The sequence below is a fragment of the Antechinus flavipes genome, chromosome 1 (genome assembly GCF_016432865.1).
Source record: "Antechinus flavipes isolate AdamAnt ecotype Samford, QLD, Australia chromosome 1, AdamAnt_v2, whole genome shotgun sequence".
NCBI classification, from domain to species: Eukaryota; Metazoa; Chordata; class Mammalia; order Dasyuromorphia; family Dasyuridae; genus Antechinus; species Antechinus flavipes.
In genome coordinates, this window is record NC_067398.1 from 680,586,922 (window position 1) to 680,605,491 (window position 18,570).

An 18,570-nucleotide genomic window follows, 5' to 3' on the forward strand; every position below is an offset into this window, starting at 1 on the left:
GGTAATTGTGCATGTTATTTTCTAGTTCTGCTTAATTCACTTTAAAATCCATTGATATGTCTTGTAATGCTTCTCAGAATTGTTCGTGTTTTTTGTTATTTATGGTGCTTTTTATTCCATTTGCCTCACAATTTATGTTACTATTCACAATCAGTGGACTTATACTTTGTTACCAATTCTTTACTACTACAGAAAATGGAGCTATGAGTATTTTGGTATATATAGGATCTTTCTCTCCTTACCCTCTTTGAGTTATGTTATAGTCCATGTCTAAAGGTACTTTTCCAACTGGCCTTTGGCAAATGAGGTTCTCAAAGCCAAGCTATACTATTTGCCCTTATGGCTCTAGTCTTAGCTCTCCAGACATGGAGTAAGGTAGAATGAGAAGAGACATCTTTCAAATACAATCGCTTATGAGCCCTTAACTGGTGGGCTCTCCCTCATGATTATCAGTTGCTATCAACTAATTGGCAAGCTTGAATCAGCTTTTACAAGCCAGTATTTATTATGGTGGTACAGATGGAACAAAATAATCTCTCGAAAGTCATTCTTATATTTTTCTCATAAATCCATATGGAGTCCAGAGCAAAGTGGGTTTGAACTTAAAGAGAACACAGATAGCCAAGGGTAACTTAGAAATTTTTTAGCTGGAGTCCTCAAATCATTTCCTTCGGTATGGTGCCCCATTTCTATTTGTAAAGCATTGAGTTTTGCCTTTCCTCCAAAAATCCTGTCTATCCTGGGTTATTGATGTAGACCATTGGTTCTGTCAGCTGCTGTTCCCTAGGACACTAAAGTCCAAATCCTCTGGTCTTCCAAAGTTCACAAAAGTCTTCTGGTTAAAGGAGGAGGAGTGGGGAGGAAACTAACACTGGCTCTATTCCTCTTCCTGCCCTTAGAAGTTCTATTAGGAATTTGAGTGGAAAGGCAATGAGGATGGAATCTAGTGTTTGAATGTGCTTGCTGGTTTTATAGAAGCTCTACTGAATGCAGGGCACGATCAAGTCCCTAAAGCAGACTTAATTTCTCTTTAATTCATCCAGTGGCTTTCAAAGTTATTAAGACAGCAGGGTGTTGTAGTGAATAATAATAATCCAACTATCTATAGTCAGGAAGACTTGAATTCAAATCTCACTTCAGATTTCCACTAGCTACATATAGATCATGGGCAAGTCATTTGAATTTTGTCTGCTTCAGTTACCTCAAATGTAAACTGGAAATAACAACTCCATCTTAGGCTTATTGTGAAGATAAAATCAGATAATACCTTTAAAGTGCCTTTGTAAACCTCAAAGCTCTTTGTAAATGCTGGCTACTTTATGATTGTGATTATTTCAAAGATATCTAAATTGATCAACTAGGAGTTAATCCAAACCTACCATTAATTAATTGGGACTTTTATATGCGCAGGTCTTGCTCATACCTAGTGTGTTCTTAAACTAGTTAAGGTTTCTGAGTGTAGCATCTCTTTACTTACTTCAGGTGAAGAGTGGTGTAATTTTCTAGGTTAATCCTTACAATTTCCCTCTATTTTTAATAATTGAAACAAGAAAGAAGTTAAGGAGGTAAATAGAATTTTAGAAAAGTTAGGTATGATAGTCCTCTGGAGAAAATTGAATTAGGACAAAAAGGAATATTCTTTTTTCTTGGTTGTTCATGGAAACCACACAAAAATTGACCGTGTATTAGGGCATAAAACTTCAAAATCAAATACAGAAAGGCAGAAGTAGTAAATGCATCCATTTCAGATCATGAAGCAAGAATACTTACATGTAATAAAGAGCTGGGGGGAGGGAGAGAAAGAGAGCAAAAATTAATTGGAAACTAAATAATCTAATCCTAAAGAATGAGTGGGTGAAACAACAAACCATAGAAACAATCGATAGTTTCATCCAAAAGAAGGATAATAATGAGGCAATGCCAAATTTATCTGATGCAGTCAAAGAAGTTCTTAGGGGAAATTCTATGTCTCTAGATGCTTACTTGAATAAAATAGAGACAGAGAAGATGAATGAATTGAGCTTGCAACTATAAAGGCTAGAAAAAGAAACAATTAACCCCCCCAATTAAATACCAAATTTGAAATTCTGAAAACAAAAGGAGAGATTAATAAAATTTAAGGCAAGAAGACTATTGAATTATTTTTAATATTTGCTGATCTCAGGAAATTCACAGAAATGTACTTGATCAAGTCTGACATCCCAATCCACAGAGAGCTTTTAGTAATTTGTACCCTTTTTGAACATTTTCCTCAGTGTCTGATTATATAGAAATTGGAGTTAAAAAGTCTATGTGGCACATATGCATTTATTTTAAAGAAGATAATCAATCCAATAGAAATTCCTATTTTGATAGTATTCTGGGCTCTGCCATTGACACACCATGTGATGTAGAGTCAGAGTTGTTGCCTTCTCTTAAACTCAGTTTCTTCCTCTGTCCAAAGAAGGGTAGACTATTTGGTCTTTGGGGCCCCCTTTCCTCTGAAAACCTGACTTGGAGTCTAGATAAAGATGCTCTACTTTCCTCACAAACAGGGATGATTCAATTTATAGAAAAGATGTTTGGGAACATTTTCTTGCCATTCTTAAATGAGATCAAGACCATTCATGCAGATTCTATCTGAGTTCCTTCTAAATTCTGAATTCAAACAATCTCTTCTTCTTGCTCACTCCTTGAACACTGTTACCTTGCCCTCTGCCCCTACCTACGTCCTTCCCAGTAGCCTGAACCTATGACTCCATGATCCTGACTTACCACTAACACATTCACAGCTATTGTCTGACAAATATATTTTCCTGTCTTTAGAAAATATATTAAGTTGAGGATAATGAACTCATGTTCTCCCTTCCTAATAGAATTCCCTTCTCAGAGTGCTGATAAACAAGAGGCAGAATCAATTATTTTGTCTAACATTTATTAAGTGCTTTTGTTTTTAGAGCCCCGTGTTAAGTACCGAAGGAGAAACAAACTGGATAAGGCATCATTCATTTCCTCATGAAGCTTATGATTTAGATAGCTATAATAAATATTGCAAATGGATTAGAAAGGTTAGAAATAAATATTTATGTGAGGGGATGCTAACTCAGGGAAATGAAGGAAGACTTCCTGGAGGAGATGGCTTTGTGATTCAGACTTTCTTGAAATGGAAAGTTATTACTTTACATTTCATATCTTTTCTTATGTTCTGCTGTGCCCGTAGCTATTTTTTCTTTGCTTATTTTGCATTTACGTTTGAAAAAAATGTTTTAAAGGATAGGTAGGAATTCAGCAGCAGAAGGGGAAGGACATAAGGGAGATTCAATCATAGAACAGAACAAAGAATGTCAGAACTGGGATTTGAGAACTGTCCAGAACTGGGGATGGGTGGGAAAGGTGGATTGGAATACAGAATGATAAAGCCAGAACATATAGAACATACAATCTCAGAGCTGGAAGCAATCTTTGAACACAGAAAGGATCTGAGAACATAGACTATCAAACCTAGGAGGAATCTTAGATCATAGAATGTCAAGGACTGGGAGGATTCTTAGAACACAGAATGGCATAACTGGAAAGAATCTTAGAATATAGAATGAGTGAGGTAAGACAGACCTTAGAACATACAATACAGAATGGGAACTGAAAGGGCCTGGGGACCCAGAATGTCAGAGCGGGAATGAATCTTAGAACGCAGAATGTCGAGCTAGAAGGAACTTGAGAACAAAGACCATCAAAAGTGGGGCGGGAGGTGGGGGTGAGGGGGTGGAAGGTAAGGGAGAATCTTTAGAACTCAGAGTCAGAAGAGTCCTTAGGTTATCGGAGGTCATAAAGCACTTTCCTTTCATCCCACCTTCTCCTCTCCTCCCTAGTTCCCCTCCTCCGGGGGCTTCTTCCTCCTCCCCTCCTCTCGACTTTGGCCCCGCCCCACCCCACCCCGCCCCTTTCATCTCTAGTTCCCTCTCCCCCTTTCCCCCCGCCCCCGCGCCGCTGGGTCCCCAGCGCCCTCCCTTCCAGCCCTTTCCCGTTCCGCGCCGTCTTTTCCAGAGTCCCGGTCAGAGTCTGCCCAGCCCAGCTGACGGGGCCGCTGTGTTTACTGGCCAGACTCGAGCGGGGAGCGAGAAGCAAGGAGCGGGGAGTGCTGGTGCCTGTGGGGAAGGGGCCGCCGAGAAGAAGGAGGGGACAGGGCCAGAGCAGGGGTCTGAGGGGCCCCAGTGCGCGGCCGAGGCCCGCCCGCTTGGGTGCAGTGCCCAATCTAGAGCCGCACCGTCCAGCCTCGAGCCGCCAGGAGGTTACGGGGCCTGGGCCGGGGCTGCGATCTCCGGGGAGGGGGCGGGCACGCGGGCGGGGCGCGGGGCTGCTGCTGGACTCGGCCCAGCCAGCGCTGAAGAGGAGGAGGAGGAGGGGAAGGAGGCGGAGGGGAGGCGTGAGGTGGCCCCTGCCCACGCCCCTCTCGGGCCCCTCTCGTGCCCTCGGGAGGGGCAGCCCCCCACCCACATTTCCTGCGCGGGGCGTTTAAAGGACCGAGAATACGGCCCGCCTGGGTCCGCGTTGTCCTTCCCTGCCCTGCTCTGCCCCGCTCTGTCCTGCCGGCCCGGGCTGGGATGGAGCCCGCCGCCCCCTGCTCCCGCCCGCTCTGGGCCCTCTGACCCACTGCTCGCCCACCGGTCCGCCGCGTTCCCCCGGCTGTCAGTCGGTCTGTGTCCCCAGGGCCATGGGGGCTGTGAGGCCGCTGACTGTCGGGCTGCTCCCGTTACTGCTGCTGCTGCTGAGCTCCTCGTGTGGCTTGATCTCTGGAGAAGGTGAGTACCTTTTGGTACAGGGGGTTCCTGGGGTCTCGATCCCTGAGCCCCGATTTTGACCGTATTGCAGCAGGAGTCCGAAAGACCCTCTTTTCTTCCCCAGCCCAGTGCAGTCCTGCAGGCTGAGGTTGCCACGGCCTGGTCACAGGGAGCTGACCTTGGCCTCTGACCTCGCAGAGTTCAGCCCCAGGTTTCTCGAGGGGGTTGGGGGGGGGGGGAGACCCAGTACGGAGGTCTGCCCCAGCTTTAGCCTTCAAGCAGATCCAACATTCCTCGGGTTCTATGGCTCAGCTTGGGCCAACTCAGCTTCCTTCCTTCTTGTCCTCAGTGAGCTCCTGCTGGGGGCCCTCTCAACTCTGTCTTGATTCTCTCCATTCCCTACCCTTTCTGGGTGTCCTGAAGCAAAATCTAGTTCTGGCCTGAGTGTCCAGGTCTCAGGGTATCCCCAGCCCCCACTCCCCCAGCATCACCTCTCTGACCTCGAAGATTATGGGGTATTGACCAGTAATTGCTGAAGAATTCTTTCCCCCCTTCTCAATCTCAGGAATGTCTGCCCCAGGAGTAGGTTCTGAGGCTCTTAGGAAGGTCTAACTTTACATTTAAATAGCCCTGATTTTGCTCAGAGGGGGCTCTGGGAGGCTCTGAGTCAGTGGTCCTGAGAAAAGCAAGGCTTCCCATCTCCCTACCCCCCCACCCCCATCCCCATCCCCATCCCATTTTGTGCCTTCCATGGTTTTGTCTGTGTTTGCTTCCAACTCCAAACTGCTGTGGGAGGGGCTGAGGCCCAGCCTGGGTCAGTTATAGGGGAAGAATTGGTTTGGAATAAAATGAGGGGGTTGGCCAGGAGGATCTCTAAGGTCCCCATCCAGCTCTGATATTGTAGGAGCCACATGGAGCCATAGACTGACAGGAAAGAGATCCTTCATTGTGCAGAAAGAGAAACTGAGTCTCAGCAAAGCAGAGACCTGCTAAGAGTCACATACAGTCCAGTTCCTTCAAAGTGTAGCTGTCTGATTTTTGCTCCAGCCTTCTTGCTCTATCTGGAGCTAAGACCTGCTGATTCTTCACCCTGACAAAGGAACTTTGGCTTTGTTCTTGGCTTATTTAAAGTTTCTTGCCCTGGCTGATGGTCAGTCCATAAAGCAGGGTCTTCCCCTGCAATATTCTATCCCTCATTTTTCGGATAGATGTAGAACAGTACCCCTGGGAAGGGCTTCCAGCAGATGTCTGTCTGGGCAAAAACTCAGATGAGATGGAAAGACTTGCTTGGATAGTACTTTGGCTCTTGGGCCTGTTTGCTCTGTCCCTGGTGGGGGAAGGGGAGGACACCTGACTGTCAATGCCTTCACAGGTGCTTTTACATCCTGAGCTCCTGGCTCCAGGAGTTCTGAGCTTCTCATTGAGGTAGCAGAAGCACATCTAATAGCAAGGAAGACAGTGAATAAAGAGCAGCTGCTCCCTCGGATACAGAGGGGCTATCGGAGGAATTTTTAAGGCCCTCCTGACTGACATGGGATTCGTCACCCTATCATTATTTTTATTATTGAGAATGATCAGAGCTCAGATTGTCTGAAAGGGGAGAGGAGGTCTGGTGTCTTTTTTCCAGGCTTCAGTGGTATCAAATTCTTACCCTTAAATCTGGGAGAAATATTTAAGGGGGAAGAGAAGATTCCAGGTTTCAGGACAATGAGGGATGCCATTTTTCTTCACCATTCCATCAAGAACACACATGCTGGAGTTTGGGAATTGTCAAATATCAAGACACTATCCTTTGCTTCACAGAGCTTCCAAGTCTGAAGATTAAGGGTTCACATTCCATCTCTGATGTTTACTACTTGTTCGATCTCACTTAACCTCCCAGGGCCTAATCTTCCTCATCTGTAAAACAAAAGGGTTAGAGAAATTGCTCTCTGGGATGTCTTTCAGCTCTAGAGCTAGGAGCTTAGTGAGCTGATAATCAATGAGAGGTCCTCAAACACAGCGGAAGGTAACTATCTCCTGTCTTGGGTCTTTTCATGGACTGGCCCCCAGAGTCTGGAATTTACTCCCTCCTCAGCTCTGCCTTGTAGAATCCTTAGGTTTTTTTTTTTTTTAAAACTACAGCTCAGATAACACCTTCTACATATGCTCTTTCCCAATTCTGCTCTTTCCCCCTCCCATTGTTGGTGCTTATTATCTCTAGAAATGACTTCTGTATTATTTGTTTATACTTTGTATTTATTTATCTGTGCACATGTTGTACCCTCCTAGGAGAACATGACTTCCTTGAGATGAGTGTGACTGGTTTTTGCCTTTGTATACCCAGCACCTAATACTGTGTCTAGCTCACCATGGCATTTCTTTAGTATTGTTTCAGTGCTTATTGAATTAACTCCAAGCGGACCAGGGTGGAAAAGCTAGTCACTAAATGAGAAATATAGATCTCGAGTGTTGTAGGAGCTCAGGGGAGGTAGAAAAGCTGTGGCAGTCTGGAGAGCTTCAGAGAAGAGCTTGATCTGGAGCTGGGTGGACTTAAAAAGTGAGAGAAAAAGGCAACTTTTGATGATCATGACAGTTCTTTTGAGGTGGTGTGGAAAATTTGTGCAGGGGAGTAGAGAAGCAGATTTCAGGAAGGGGGAAAACATTTCTAACAGAATCTTCATTACATGGAGTAGGTTGCAATGAGTGGGATAGAGAGCTCCCCATCACATGGTAAGTGCTTAACAAATGTGTATCCTGCTATATGGTGCTTATCCTTCAGAACCAGCCCCTATCATATTATCCAGAATAGCCCAACTGTTTGGGTTTCTCTAACAACTAAGGCATTTATCAGGGAGGAAAAAATGGGAGAGAAGAAGCCTGGAGAAAAGAGGACTTTCGAGAAAGTGGAAGAGAGGAAAGACATGATAGCAGTCATTTAGCATTTGAAGAATTAGCATAATGTAGTGGGAAAGGCTTAGATTTGTTTTCTTTGGCCTGTAAGAAAGAATGAGCAGCAATAGAGGAGAGTTAGAGAGGTACATTTAGGCTCCATGTATTGAAAAACTTCCTAACCAACAGGTAGTAAGGTTTCTCTATCTGTAGTCTCTAAGCAGAGGCTAGAAGATCACTTGTTGGATGGATTATAGTGGGGATTTTTCTTCAGCTGGGGTTTTGACTTGCTGACCCCTGAGGGGCCTTCTCAACTCTGAGATTTTTCTTACTCTGCCTTTTTCCATCTCCCACCCCTGCCTCCTTCCCCCTCCCTTTTGTCCCTCATGTTTTTCCATCTCCCTTCCCTGCCTTGGCACCTTCCTGACTCTGAGGACCAGAATGATTAATTTGGAGAGAGTCTAGATTCAGATTAGGTTTATCCAGTTTGTGGTAACCCCCATTTCACAATCAGGTTTGATTTTAAGAAATAGGCATGTTGTGGCTTCTGTTGTTAAGAGGCCTCCTGGAGGAAAACCCCATGTTTTATTCTCTTAGGAATTAGCTCATTGCCAATCTGAAACTGGATTTATGACTCTTAAACTAAGATGTCACTTAACTGGGTATTTAGCAGTTGCACAGGTTAAAGAACTCTCTTGCCTTTGCTCCATCCCCCGACTTCTGTATTCTGTTTATAAACATCTACAAACAGATCTGATTTCAAGCTTAAGGTGGGGTGCTGTAGGGTAAAGAACTCAGGATTCAGAGACAGACCTGGACTGGAACCTGGTTACTTGCCTCTAACTGCATTTGTGAAATCATTCCCCTTTTGGGACCTCAGTTTCCCGCTAGAAAATGAAAGATTTGGAGTAGAACGATTGATTTCTAAGGTACCTCCAATTCAGTCCATTTAAGTGATTCATGTGTGCTACAAAGACAAAGGGAAACAGTTCCCGGACTCAGGAAGCTTGCATTCTATTTTTTGGGGGAAGACCCTAAGTATCTATCCACATAATGTGCACACACCCCTATTCATACAAATCTACACACACATATACACACAAATTTACATACATATATGCACATATATACATATAATACAACATTCACATATACACACATACACCTATACATATAAGCACACACATATGTGTACATGCACATATCCATTCGTACACACATGTACATCTATTTATATACATATACACAATGTCCATATATTACAATACATATACATATAAATTTATATACATACACACAATATACATATACACATAAATACACATCCATACACATAGATAATCATATACACATGTATATATGCAATACAGATTTACACACATGTACACGATACATATATACACATCGATTTACATACATACATACAACATGCTCATATACAATACATACACATAAATTTACATGCGTATACACAATACGTGTATATAATATATACACAAACACATACATATATACACATGCACACATATTAGCATGCATGCACAACACACACATATATACACATAAATACACAACTTACACACACATACAAACAATAAACACATGTGTATGTCCATACACACATAGATCTACATACATATATGCAATACACACATACACATAAATACATTTATGTGTGATATGCATATGTACACATCATACACATGCACACACATACAAGCACACATACACACACCTTTCAGGGATTGCACTTTATTTAAATTTTGTATCTCTCCTAGTGGATTACCTGGGGATCTGAACATAGTGGGAATTTAATAAATGTTTGACAGATGAATGAGTAAGAAACAAGCCAGGAGCTGTATTTTGCAGGCAGAAGGATGCAGTGATATTCGGGTCTGGCAGTGGAAAATGTGTCCCAGGTTTTGTCCAAAACATAAGAACTTGCAACTCTGAAATAGAAGCAATAGGTAACCATTTTGGGGAAGTGGGTTTAGGTCAGTAGAAGGAAGGACCCACAATTCACTCGGTCCTCAGTTGGTCCAGGTTGCTTGGGCGATATTGAGACAGAAGCTGAATGAGGACTTGTCAGAGCTATTGTAGAGAGCACCTGTGGTTAAATATCACATCATAGCATTTTGTAAAGATTGAGCTCTGAGGTCTTCGAGTCCAAGCCTCACATTGTTTGGGCTTACAGAATCACAGAATTGGCCTAGATGGCCATTTTTTTTTTGATATGAAAATTCTAGGATTTTGTATTTCTACCTATCTTTCATTTTTGCCATTCCTACTAAATTTCTCATTACCATTTGTATTTGACTGGTCTTGGAAATGAGGCCTCCTCCATTGATACAGGGCTCTCTGGCAGGGGAATATAATGGAGAAGGCAGTTTAAGGACCTGGGTTCAGATCCCAGTGCTACTATTTACTATTTGTGTGACTGGAAAAGTCACATAACTTCTCAGGGTTTCCATGTCCTTACTGTTAAAAGGAGGGAGTTGGACTGGGTGATGTCTGAATTCCCTTTAAACTCAAAATCTCAGAGAAGTTGTGATCTGTGAAACAAGTCTGTGATATGTAGCAGCACTCTGAGGGACTCTGGGAGTCAGCAGGGTGTAACTGTAAAGCCAGAAAAGGCCAGGAGATTTAAAAAAAAACAAACAGGGTCCGTTTGACTGTCTATCAGACTGTCCGTTGCCGTGTGGCCAGCAGAGAGTGAGTATTTTTGTCTGCCTCCTGCCAAGGGTTGAGAAATGGATTGTAATAAGAGACTCCTCGGCAGCCTCTCTCCTTCTTAGACTGAATGAGGCTGTTTTCTCAATCGGGAAACTTTCAATTTGGGTCCCAGGGGGCAAAGTCGGGGCAGTCTCCTTGCAGTTCTCCCCCTCCCCCCCAGAACAGTTATGTGCTCTAACTGTGCAAGAACAATTGCATTTGAGAACAATGTGGCTTTGTCCCTCCTAAGTGATGCTGAGTGGGTCCCAGTGTTTTACATGCATTGTCTCACTGGAACCTCTCAACAACATGTAGGTGCCTGTTATCCCCATTTTACAGATGGGGAAACTGAGGTGCAGACTGTTTGAAAGGGAGAAGCTCGGATTGGATCTAAAGTCTTCTGACTGCAAATCTTGCCCTCTTTCTGTTAAGCCATTCTCTCTGAAGTCTAGTCCAAGCCGGTACAACCTCCCTCTCCCACTTTTCAGGTTTTCAATCATTTAGCTTAACTGTCTGCAGGGTATTTACTGTAAATCTAGTTTAAGTTCCAGAAATTTCTCCCAATCCAGACAGTATTTTGAGCACTAAGTTTTGACATCGAGTCTGGCTCCTTCAAGCAGCCCCTTCAGTATTGCAGTTAAACTAGTTTGTCCAGGGAGCCCAGGGGCCCGCCTTCTACTTTGAGAAACTCAGGAACCCCTGCTCCCAGTCAGGGGCCTCCTCTTTCCCACCCTACCCCCCTCTTTCCTGGAAGTGTTGACAAAGTTGATCACGCTTAGATTTTGAATAAAGTCATTCAGGAAAAAAGATTTTGGAAACCTGGTCCTGCCTCCGTTTCTCTCTAAGTTCTCACCCTGGGGAGCTGGTGCCTAGGAAAGAAGAGGGCAGCTTAGAGCTGGGGGCTGGTGAAGGGTCCTTGGTGGGCCTGGAGCTAAGGTAGGGCCTAGGCTTGGGGGTGGAGTGGGGAGGTTTATGAAAAGCCTGAAACTTCCATCGTGGCTTGGGCTAGAGGGTGGAGCTAGAGAAGAGGGAGTTCCTCTGCTCAGTCCATCAAACATGTTTTTAACTGGGAAAGTCAGTTTTGAAGATCAAATCTATCCTAAAATAATGTCAGTTGAGTTCCGTGATAACAACATGGTGATGAACAGTGGCTGGCTGGTTAGTCCTGGCCTCCAAAATCTTGAGATCATGGATAAACCTAATTCTCTTCTGTAGAAGGGACATATGCATGTAGAGTGTGTGTGTGTGTGTGTGTGTGTGTGTGTATGTGTGTGTGTGTGTGTGTGTGTGTGTGTGTGTAGGAGAGAGAGAGAGAGAGAGAGAGAGAGAGAGAAGAGAAGAGAAGAGAAGAGAAGAGAAGAGAAGAGAAGAGAAGAGAAGAGAAGAGAAGAGAAGAGAGAGAGAAAGAATATCAGTTAACCAGCATTTATTAAATGCCTACTGGGTGCTACTGCTGGGGATACAAAGACCAAAAAAACAAACAAAAGAAACTCTGTGTGTGTGTGTGTGTGTGTGTGTGTGTGTGTGTGTGTGTAAACTCAGCATTTATTAAATGCCTCCTGTGCAGTACAAGGGATATAAAGACCAAAAAACAAATATAAGAAACTGTGTATATGTGTGTGTGTGTATATGAATTAACTCAGCATTTATTTAATACCTACTGTGTGTCAGTGTGATACAAAGACCAAAAAACAAACAAAAGAAACTGTGTGTGTATGAGTCAGTTAACTAATATTTATTAAATGCCTACTGTGTGCCATTGTTAGGTAAAAACAGAAAGCCTAAAAACCAAAAATAAAACAAAACTTTGTTTCTCTCTGTCCTTCCTCTCTCTCCCTGCCTCTCTGTCTCTGTCTCTCCCTCTCTCCCAACATTTTTCTCTCTCTTTTGGAATGCATGTGTAAGATGGGTCCTTTAGGGAGCTTCTGATGGTTGGGATCATTGATAGCTGGGTGCCTGATGACACAGATTCTTCTCTCTGATGATCCCCACCTCTCTATCCCCCTCCTCTCCTGCAGCCCTCAAATAAACAGAACCTTGCAGCTTATGGTCTTTTCCTTTAGCAAAATGATAATAATAATAACTTGATTAATTTATTTGAGATATAATTAGCTTTCTTGGAAATCCTGTATATTTTATTTTATTCGTTTAAAAATCTGATCCTCAGAAGGGAATTCATAGGTTTCAACTGACTGATCACTCAAGAGGTTCAGAACACAAAGAAGATTCAGAATTCCTGAGTTAGAGGCAGTATAATAAAATGGACTGAGTATCTCACTAGGAATCAAGCAGAACTAGATCTCTTTGATGCTTATTATTTGTGTTATCATGACAATGATAACACTTTTTTGAGGTTCATTTTCTGAACCTTAACATCCTCATCTGTAAAATGGGGATAATATCTAAAATATGTATCTCATTAATTGTTTCAAGACCCACATGAGATAATGTAGTCAACTTTACAACACTATATAAGTGTCAGTTATTTCTATTTACTATCATGCTTCCTCATCATGGCCACAAGAGCCCCAAACTAAATGATGAATTCCCTGAAAGCTCCTGGAAGAAAGAAAGCTCTTCCATGGAAACAATGTTATCCATAGTGACTCCTTGGTTCTGTCAGCCACAACATTGTTGCTAGGGCAAATATCTATAATTTGTATCACAATGTAGGAGACTTAGATACTACTATGGAGTCTGGCTCAGTTTCTCAGAAGTGTGGGGGGGATTGGAGAGGCAGGCAGGGAAGGACTAGAATTGTCCAGCAGTAGGGGTTGAATGAGGATTAAAGCCTCATAAAGGACCTTTTAAATCATCAGATCTACTCTCCTGCTTCTCCTAGCCACAGTTTCTGTAAAATGGGGATAATAGCACTTCCCTCTCAGGGTTATTGTGAGGTTCAAATGAGATATAGATACAAAGATACATAGATATCTATATATGTATATATGTGTGTATTATTTTAATTTGCAAACTCTAAAATGCCATACAAATGCTAGCTATTATTATTACTACTGTTAATTCTTATAATATATATTCTACTCAGAAAAATCTAATTAATTTGAAAGGGCATTTAACATTTTTTAATAGCTTTTTATTTTCAAAATATTTGTATAGAGGGGCAGCTAGGTGGTGTAGCCCTGAAGTCAGGAGGATTTGAGTTCAAATTTGACCTCAGACACAACCCCAATTACCTCAGGGGAAATATATATATATTATATAATACACACACACACACACACACACACACACACACACACATCGATAATTTTCAACATTCACTCTTGCAAAACTTTGTGCTCCAAATTTTTTCCCTCCCTTTTCCCTACCCCCTCCCCTGGATGGCAAGTAATCCAATATATGGTAAATATGGGCAATTCTTCTATACATTTTCCCACAATTTTGATTAAGATCTTACTCTACATCAAGCACTTCCTTTCGTTTTATAGATGGAGAAACTGAGGCCCTAGCTGATGAAGTGTCTTGTCTAAAAGCCTTATTAAGTAGTGAATGGCAAAGCTGAAATTTAAAATCAGGTCTTCAGAGTCCAAATCCAGCATTCTTTCCATTGTGAACATGCTCCTTAACCGGAAAAGAAAGAAGAGGGTGGTGTCCCCTGAACTGAGCCCAAAAAGATGGCTGGATTTTTATCAGTCTAGTCAGGGCGTCCCTGGCATGGGAATACTAGGACCACAAAAGTCCAGAGATGGAACTCTGAGTGAGCCTGCTGGGGATTTGGGAGCACAGTAGAAGAGGAATTAATGTTTTGAATAGTAGAAGGTTGGATAAAAGGGCTGGACATTGAATACCAGGATGGAAAATGTGGATATGACCTGATACATTCCTGAATAGGGGTTTTTGTTTCTCTCACAGGCAAAATAGAAGGATTATAGTAGAATAATAGGACAGATATTTATTAGACTAATATTGAATTCAGAGTCCTGTTCTATTCTAGGGGAGAGATGTAACAGAAAGTTTAGATAAGACAGTTCCTGCTCCTGTAGCACATAGCCTAATAGAGAGATAAGACACATAAACACAGACGGCTATATATCCACAATGATGAGATATGTAAAATGCTTTGCACATTTAAAAGGCATATAAATGTCAGTGATGATGATGGTTGCATCAGAGTACTTTGTACAATGGTCAATGAACAGGCAGAATTTTTTACTTTTTTAACAGTAACTGCTAGCAGTAAGTAGTGAGCTCCTTATCACTGAAGGTATCCCATCAGAGATCAGATCATTTCTTGTCAGAATTACACTTGAAGGATTTCCTATATCAGGTGAGAAGTTGAATTTAAAGGCTCTCTGACGACCTTTCTCTCTCTGCAATTCTAGTTTCTTTGTGTTAGAAGCCAAATTTCAGAAAGAATAATTTTGGCAGTGGGTTCAGGGAAACTGAGGAGCCAGGTGTTGTGCTGGACCCAATTCTTCTCTCGATACAGCCTAAGGCTATAGTAGATTTTTGGTCTTGATATCACATGGTTGACTCATTGATTTGGGTGTCCATTGAGACCCCAGATTTTCTTTAAAAGAACTGCTATAAAGCATTATCTGTAAGGAAGATAAGCTAGGAGCTTTCCCAGTAAGATTAGGAATGAAACACAGATACCCCTTATGACCTCTATTATTCAGTCTTGTTCTAGAAATGTTAGTTTTAGCAATGAGAGAAGAAAAGAAAGTTAAAAGCATGAGAATGGGCAAAGAGGAAACAAAACTATCACTCTTTGCAGATGATATGATGGTATATTTAGAGAATGCTAGAGAATTAACTAGAAGAACTGTTGTCTGGCTAGTCTTCTCCCATCTTTTCCTTGTGGCATTTATTCTTGCTCTTCACCTTTCCATCTTTTTCACAAAAATATCATAAGAAAAATTGTCAAATGCTTCACTAAAAACTACAACACTCCCTTAAATCATTAGGAGAGTAAATTTGTTATATAAGAAAATAAAGTTTGGCTTGACTTGTGCTTGGTGAAGTTATATTAACTCTTTGGAATCACTACTTCCTTTTCGGAATGTTCACTAACCATCCCTCTAATAATCCATTCTAGAATTTTGCCAGGAACCAAGATCAAGCTCACTCATAGCTTAAAGAGTGAATTCTAATATTATTTTTTAATTGGGATTATATACCTCTTTATCTTCTTTTCCCTCTCCCATTCTCCATGATTTTTCAAAGGTTTTATTCATGATGGATAATGAGTTACCAGTCAAATTCGCTCATTCTTTTTGAACTAAAAGAGGTAATTCATCTGGGCTTGGTATTTTTATATCCTTCAAATGCAGCTAGATGCTCACTTTTATACCAACACCCCAGCTATCAATTCTTTATTGGTTCATTCTGTTCTGTTCTCTCCAGTCCAAAGATCATTCTTCTTGGTAAGTACAACAGATGAAAAATTGAAGTTAGGGGAGAGAGGGAGGAAGACTTATGGGAAATATGATGGGGTATAAGGCAGGCTCTGTATAGAAATGTATATCTAAAATGCTTCCAACACACAGGGATTCCCTTGCTTTTTAGCAGATTTCTATTTCCAGGGTAGCATTTCTAGAAGCTAAAATGAATGGATCAGAGAAACATTTCCCTGGAACTTTTGCTAACTGGGATTTTTTTTTTTTTCTTATTTTGACCCTTGAATGGAACCGAGTTCTAATAACAGTTCAGATCTCAGGGGCAGGTTAGTCTAATAAAGTAATTGGATAAACAGGACAGTAGGGGAATGATTAAACTACTTTAAGAGTTTTGACAATCTCCTAACTGGTCACTCAGTCTCCAATAGCTCTCTATTGCAAGCTACCCTTCATCCAAGAAATTCATACTGAACACCTGCAGCTGAGGCTTTACCCCATCCTTGCATTCAAGGCTCTTTACCATCTGGCTCCAACCTGTTTATCCTTAACACAGTCTAGTCCCCTTTACTCCTTCTGGATGCCAGCCAAAGTGCACTGCTCCTTGTTTCTGTTTTTCTGTTGCCCTGCCCCATTTCTGTGAATTTGCTCCTGCTGCTTTCCTATCCCAATTGATTACAATTTACTCTTGTCTTCAGGGCCCAGGCCCATGAAGCTTTGTCTTCTCACCCCTACTGAAAATGTTCTTTGCACTTTATCTGGATCTCTCCTTTGTACTTGGGGGACACCACAGAACAGTAGTTAGAATCCTGGACTTAAGGTTTGGGGGTATGGTGGCATTTGCTTTCCAGTCCCATTTCAGATACTTAATAGCTTTGTGATCATGGGCAGATTTCTTCTGGAACCTGAGTTTTTTCACCTGTGAAATGGGAAAAATCCAGGCAATACCAATTCTCAGGAAAAAGCTTTGCAAAACTTAAAGTCTATAAAACATAGATTATTGTTATCAATAACTACCCCTGGACTTATGTCACTTTTCCTTGTATTATTACTATTTGCATACCAATTTCATCCTTCTAATCATAAATGCCTTGAGGGCAGAGGATATGTTTTCTTTCAGTGCCTTGTTATGGAAGCATTTAATAAATGTTTGAAGATTTGAACCGAAATCTCTTTCAGTACTTGGAACAACCAATTTACATACATTATAATATGCTAATTTAAAGTAGGAGATTAAAGCAGACCCCTTAAAATCTGATTTATTGCCAATGACAACAATAACCCCTGATGCTCAGGGGACTGTGTAGGTAAATGTTTAACAATGGGCTGGGGGTGAGGGGGTGGGGAAAGTACCCACAACAGACACATAGTTAAGTTTAATCAGCATTTTAAACATTTTCTCCATCCCTTTCTTAAGTCTAGACAATCAATGAAACAATAAAGCCAGCCCTGATTTGGTGCATTCACCAATTTCCAAGATAATAAATATACATACTCAACATTTTACAGTCAATATGAATGGGGCAAGCTGTTTGGAATTGGCTCCAGCTCATTCCTGTTTTCCATGTCCCTTCACACAATATAGTAGAGCTAGAAAAAATGAAAGGGACCACCCATTTCAACCGCTTCATTTACAACTTTACAAAGAATTGAGATCCTAACAGGTTATGGCTTTCATTCATTCCAGGAACAGGTTTTGAGTGCCTACTACAATGTTCTAAGCTATCCTGGCTTAACATAATCTAAATGCTAGCTATTATTATTATTAAATAATTATTCAATTATTAAATATGTATTAAATACATATCTGGAAATTATGAGACTATCTTTAAAACATTCTTTAATTCAGAGTTCTTTTTTTTCCCCATGTATACCTACCTTTCTGAGGTATTCCATGCTATCCTATACCTCCCAATAACTTTATTTCCTCTGCTATAGGGTACTAGGAAGTCAGTATGATGGCCATATTTCTCACTCACTGTGGGGTTGGTAAGAGAAGCGGATATGGGCTGTGATGGGTGGAAATCCCTGGGCTTTCAAATACTACTTGTTTATCAAAGAGTGAGAAGAGAAAAATACTTTTCAGGCATTTCTGGGTGTGTCATCTTGCCTGCCCAACATTGACTGGGCTCTCCAAGCATCAAGGTGTGGCCAGCCTTGCTCATTTGGCTATGAGGGTGGGTAGGGGAAGCCTGTCTCGTTTGAGAGCTTGGGCATTTGATTGTGTTCTGGACCTGAGAATTAATGAATTTATTAATACATGCTTAAACAAACCAACACTATGTTCATGTCAGAAGAGGAGTTAAAAATCCCAATTAAAGAAGATCCTCTTTATTACCAAATATTTACCAACATGTGCCAAGCATTATGCTGGGCATTGGAGATATAAAGACAAATGAAACAGTACCTGCCTTCAAGGAGCTTCCATTCCACTGGGGGAAATATAGATGCACATAAAAATCAAATGGGAAATTATCCAAAATAGGTGCAAAATGAGAGAAAGGCACCAGCACTAGAAATGGATCAGGATAACTTTCCTTAGGAAGTGACACTTGGGAAAAGGAGCTAGGGAATCAAAAATGTGGAAATGAGGAGGGAGTGGATTCGATTTGGTGGGCAAAACATTTAACCACTGTTTGCCTCACTTTCTTCATCTGTAAGAATAGCACTACCTCCCAGAGTTGTTAAAAGATCACATGAGGTCTTATTTATAGAGTGCTTTACAAACATTAAAATACTATATGGATTTTGGTTGTTATTATTACTTGGGGAGACAGCTTACAAGGTGCAGCAAAGAATGTCAGGGATGGGAGAAGCAGAACACAGGCTCATTTGTCTGAAATATTCTAAGTGTGTGAAGGAAAGTAATATAA

General features: G+C 41.5%; 1 protein-coding gene across 2 annotated transcripts in view; it reads left to right on the forward strand.

Moving 5' to 3' along the window:
• Window positions 1-4,090: 4,090 nt before the first annotated feature.
• INSR (insulin receptor) overlaps window positions 4,091-18,570 on the forward strand; it is a 153,260-nt gene continuing 138,780 nt past the window's right edge. For both annotated transcript variants that reach the window (XM_051972544.1, XM_051972545.1), the window contains exon 1: window positions 4,091-4,778. In XM_051972544.1, coding sequence (XP_051828504.1) covers window positions 4,691-4,778 — 88 coding nt within the window. In that variant the 5' untranslated portion in view covers window positions 4,091-4,690. The remainder of the gene's footprint in view (window positions 4,779-18,570) is intronic.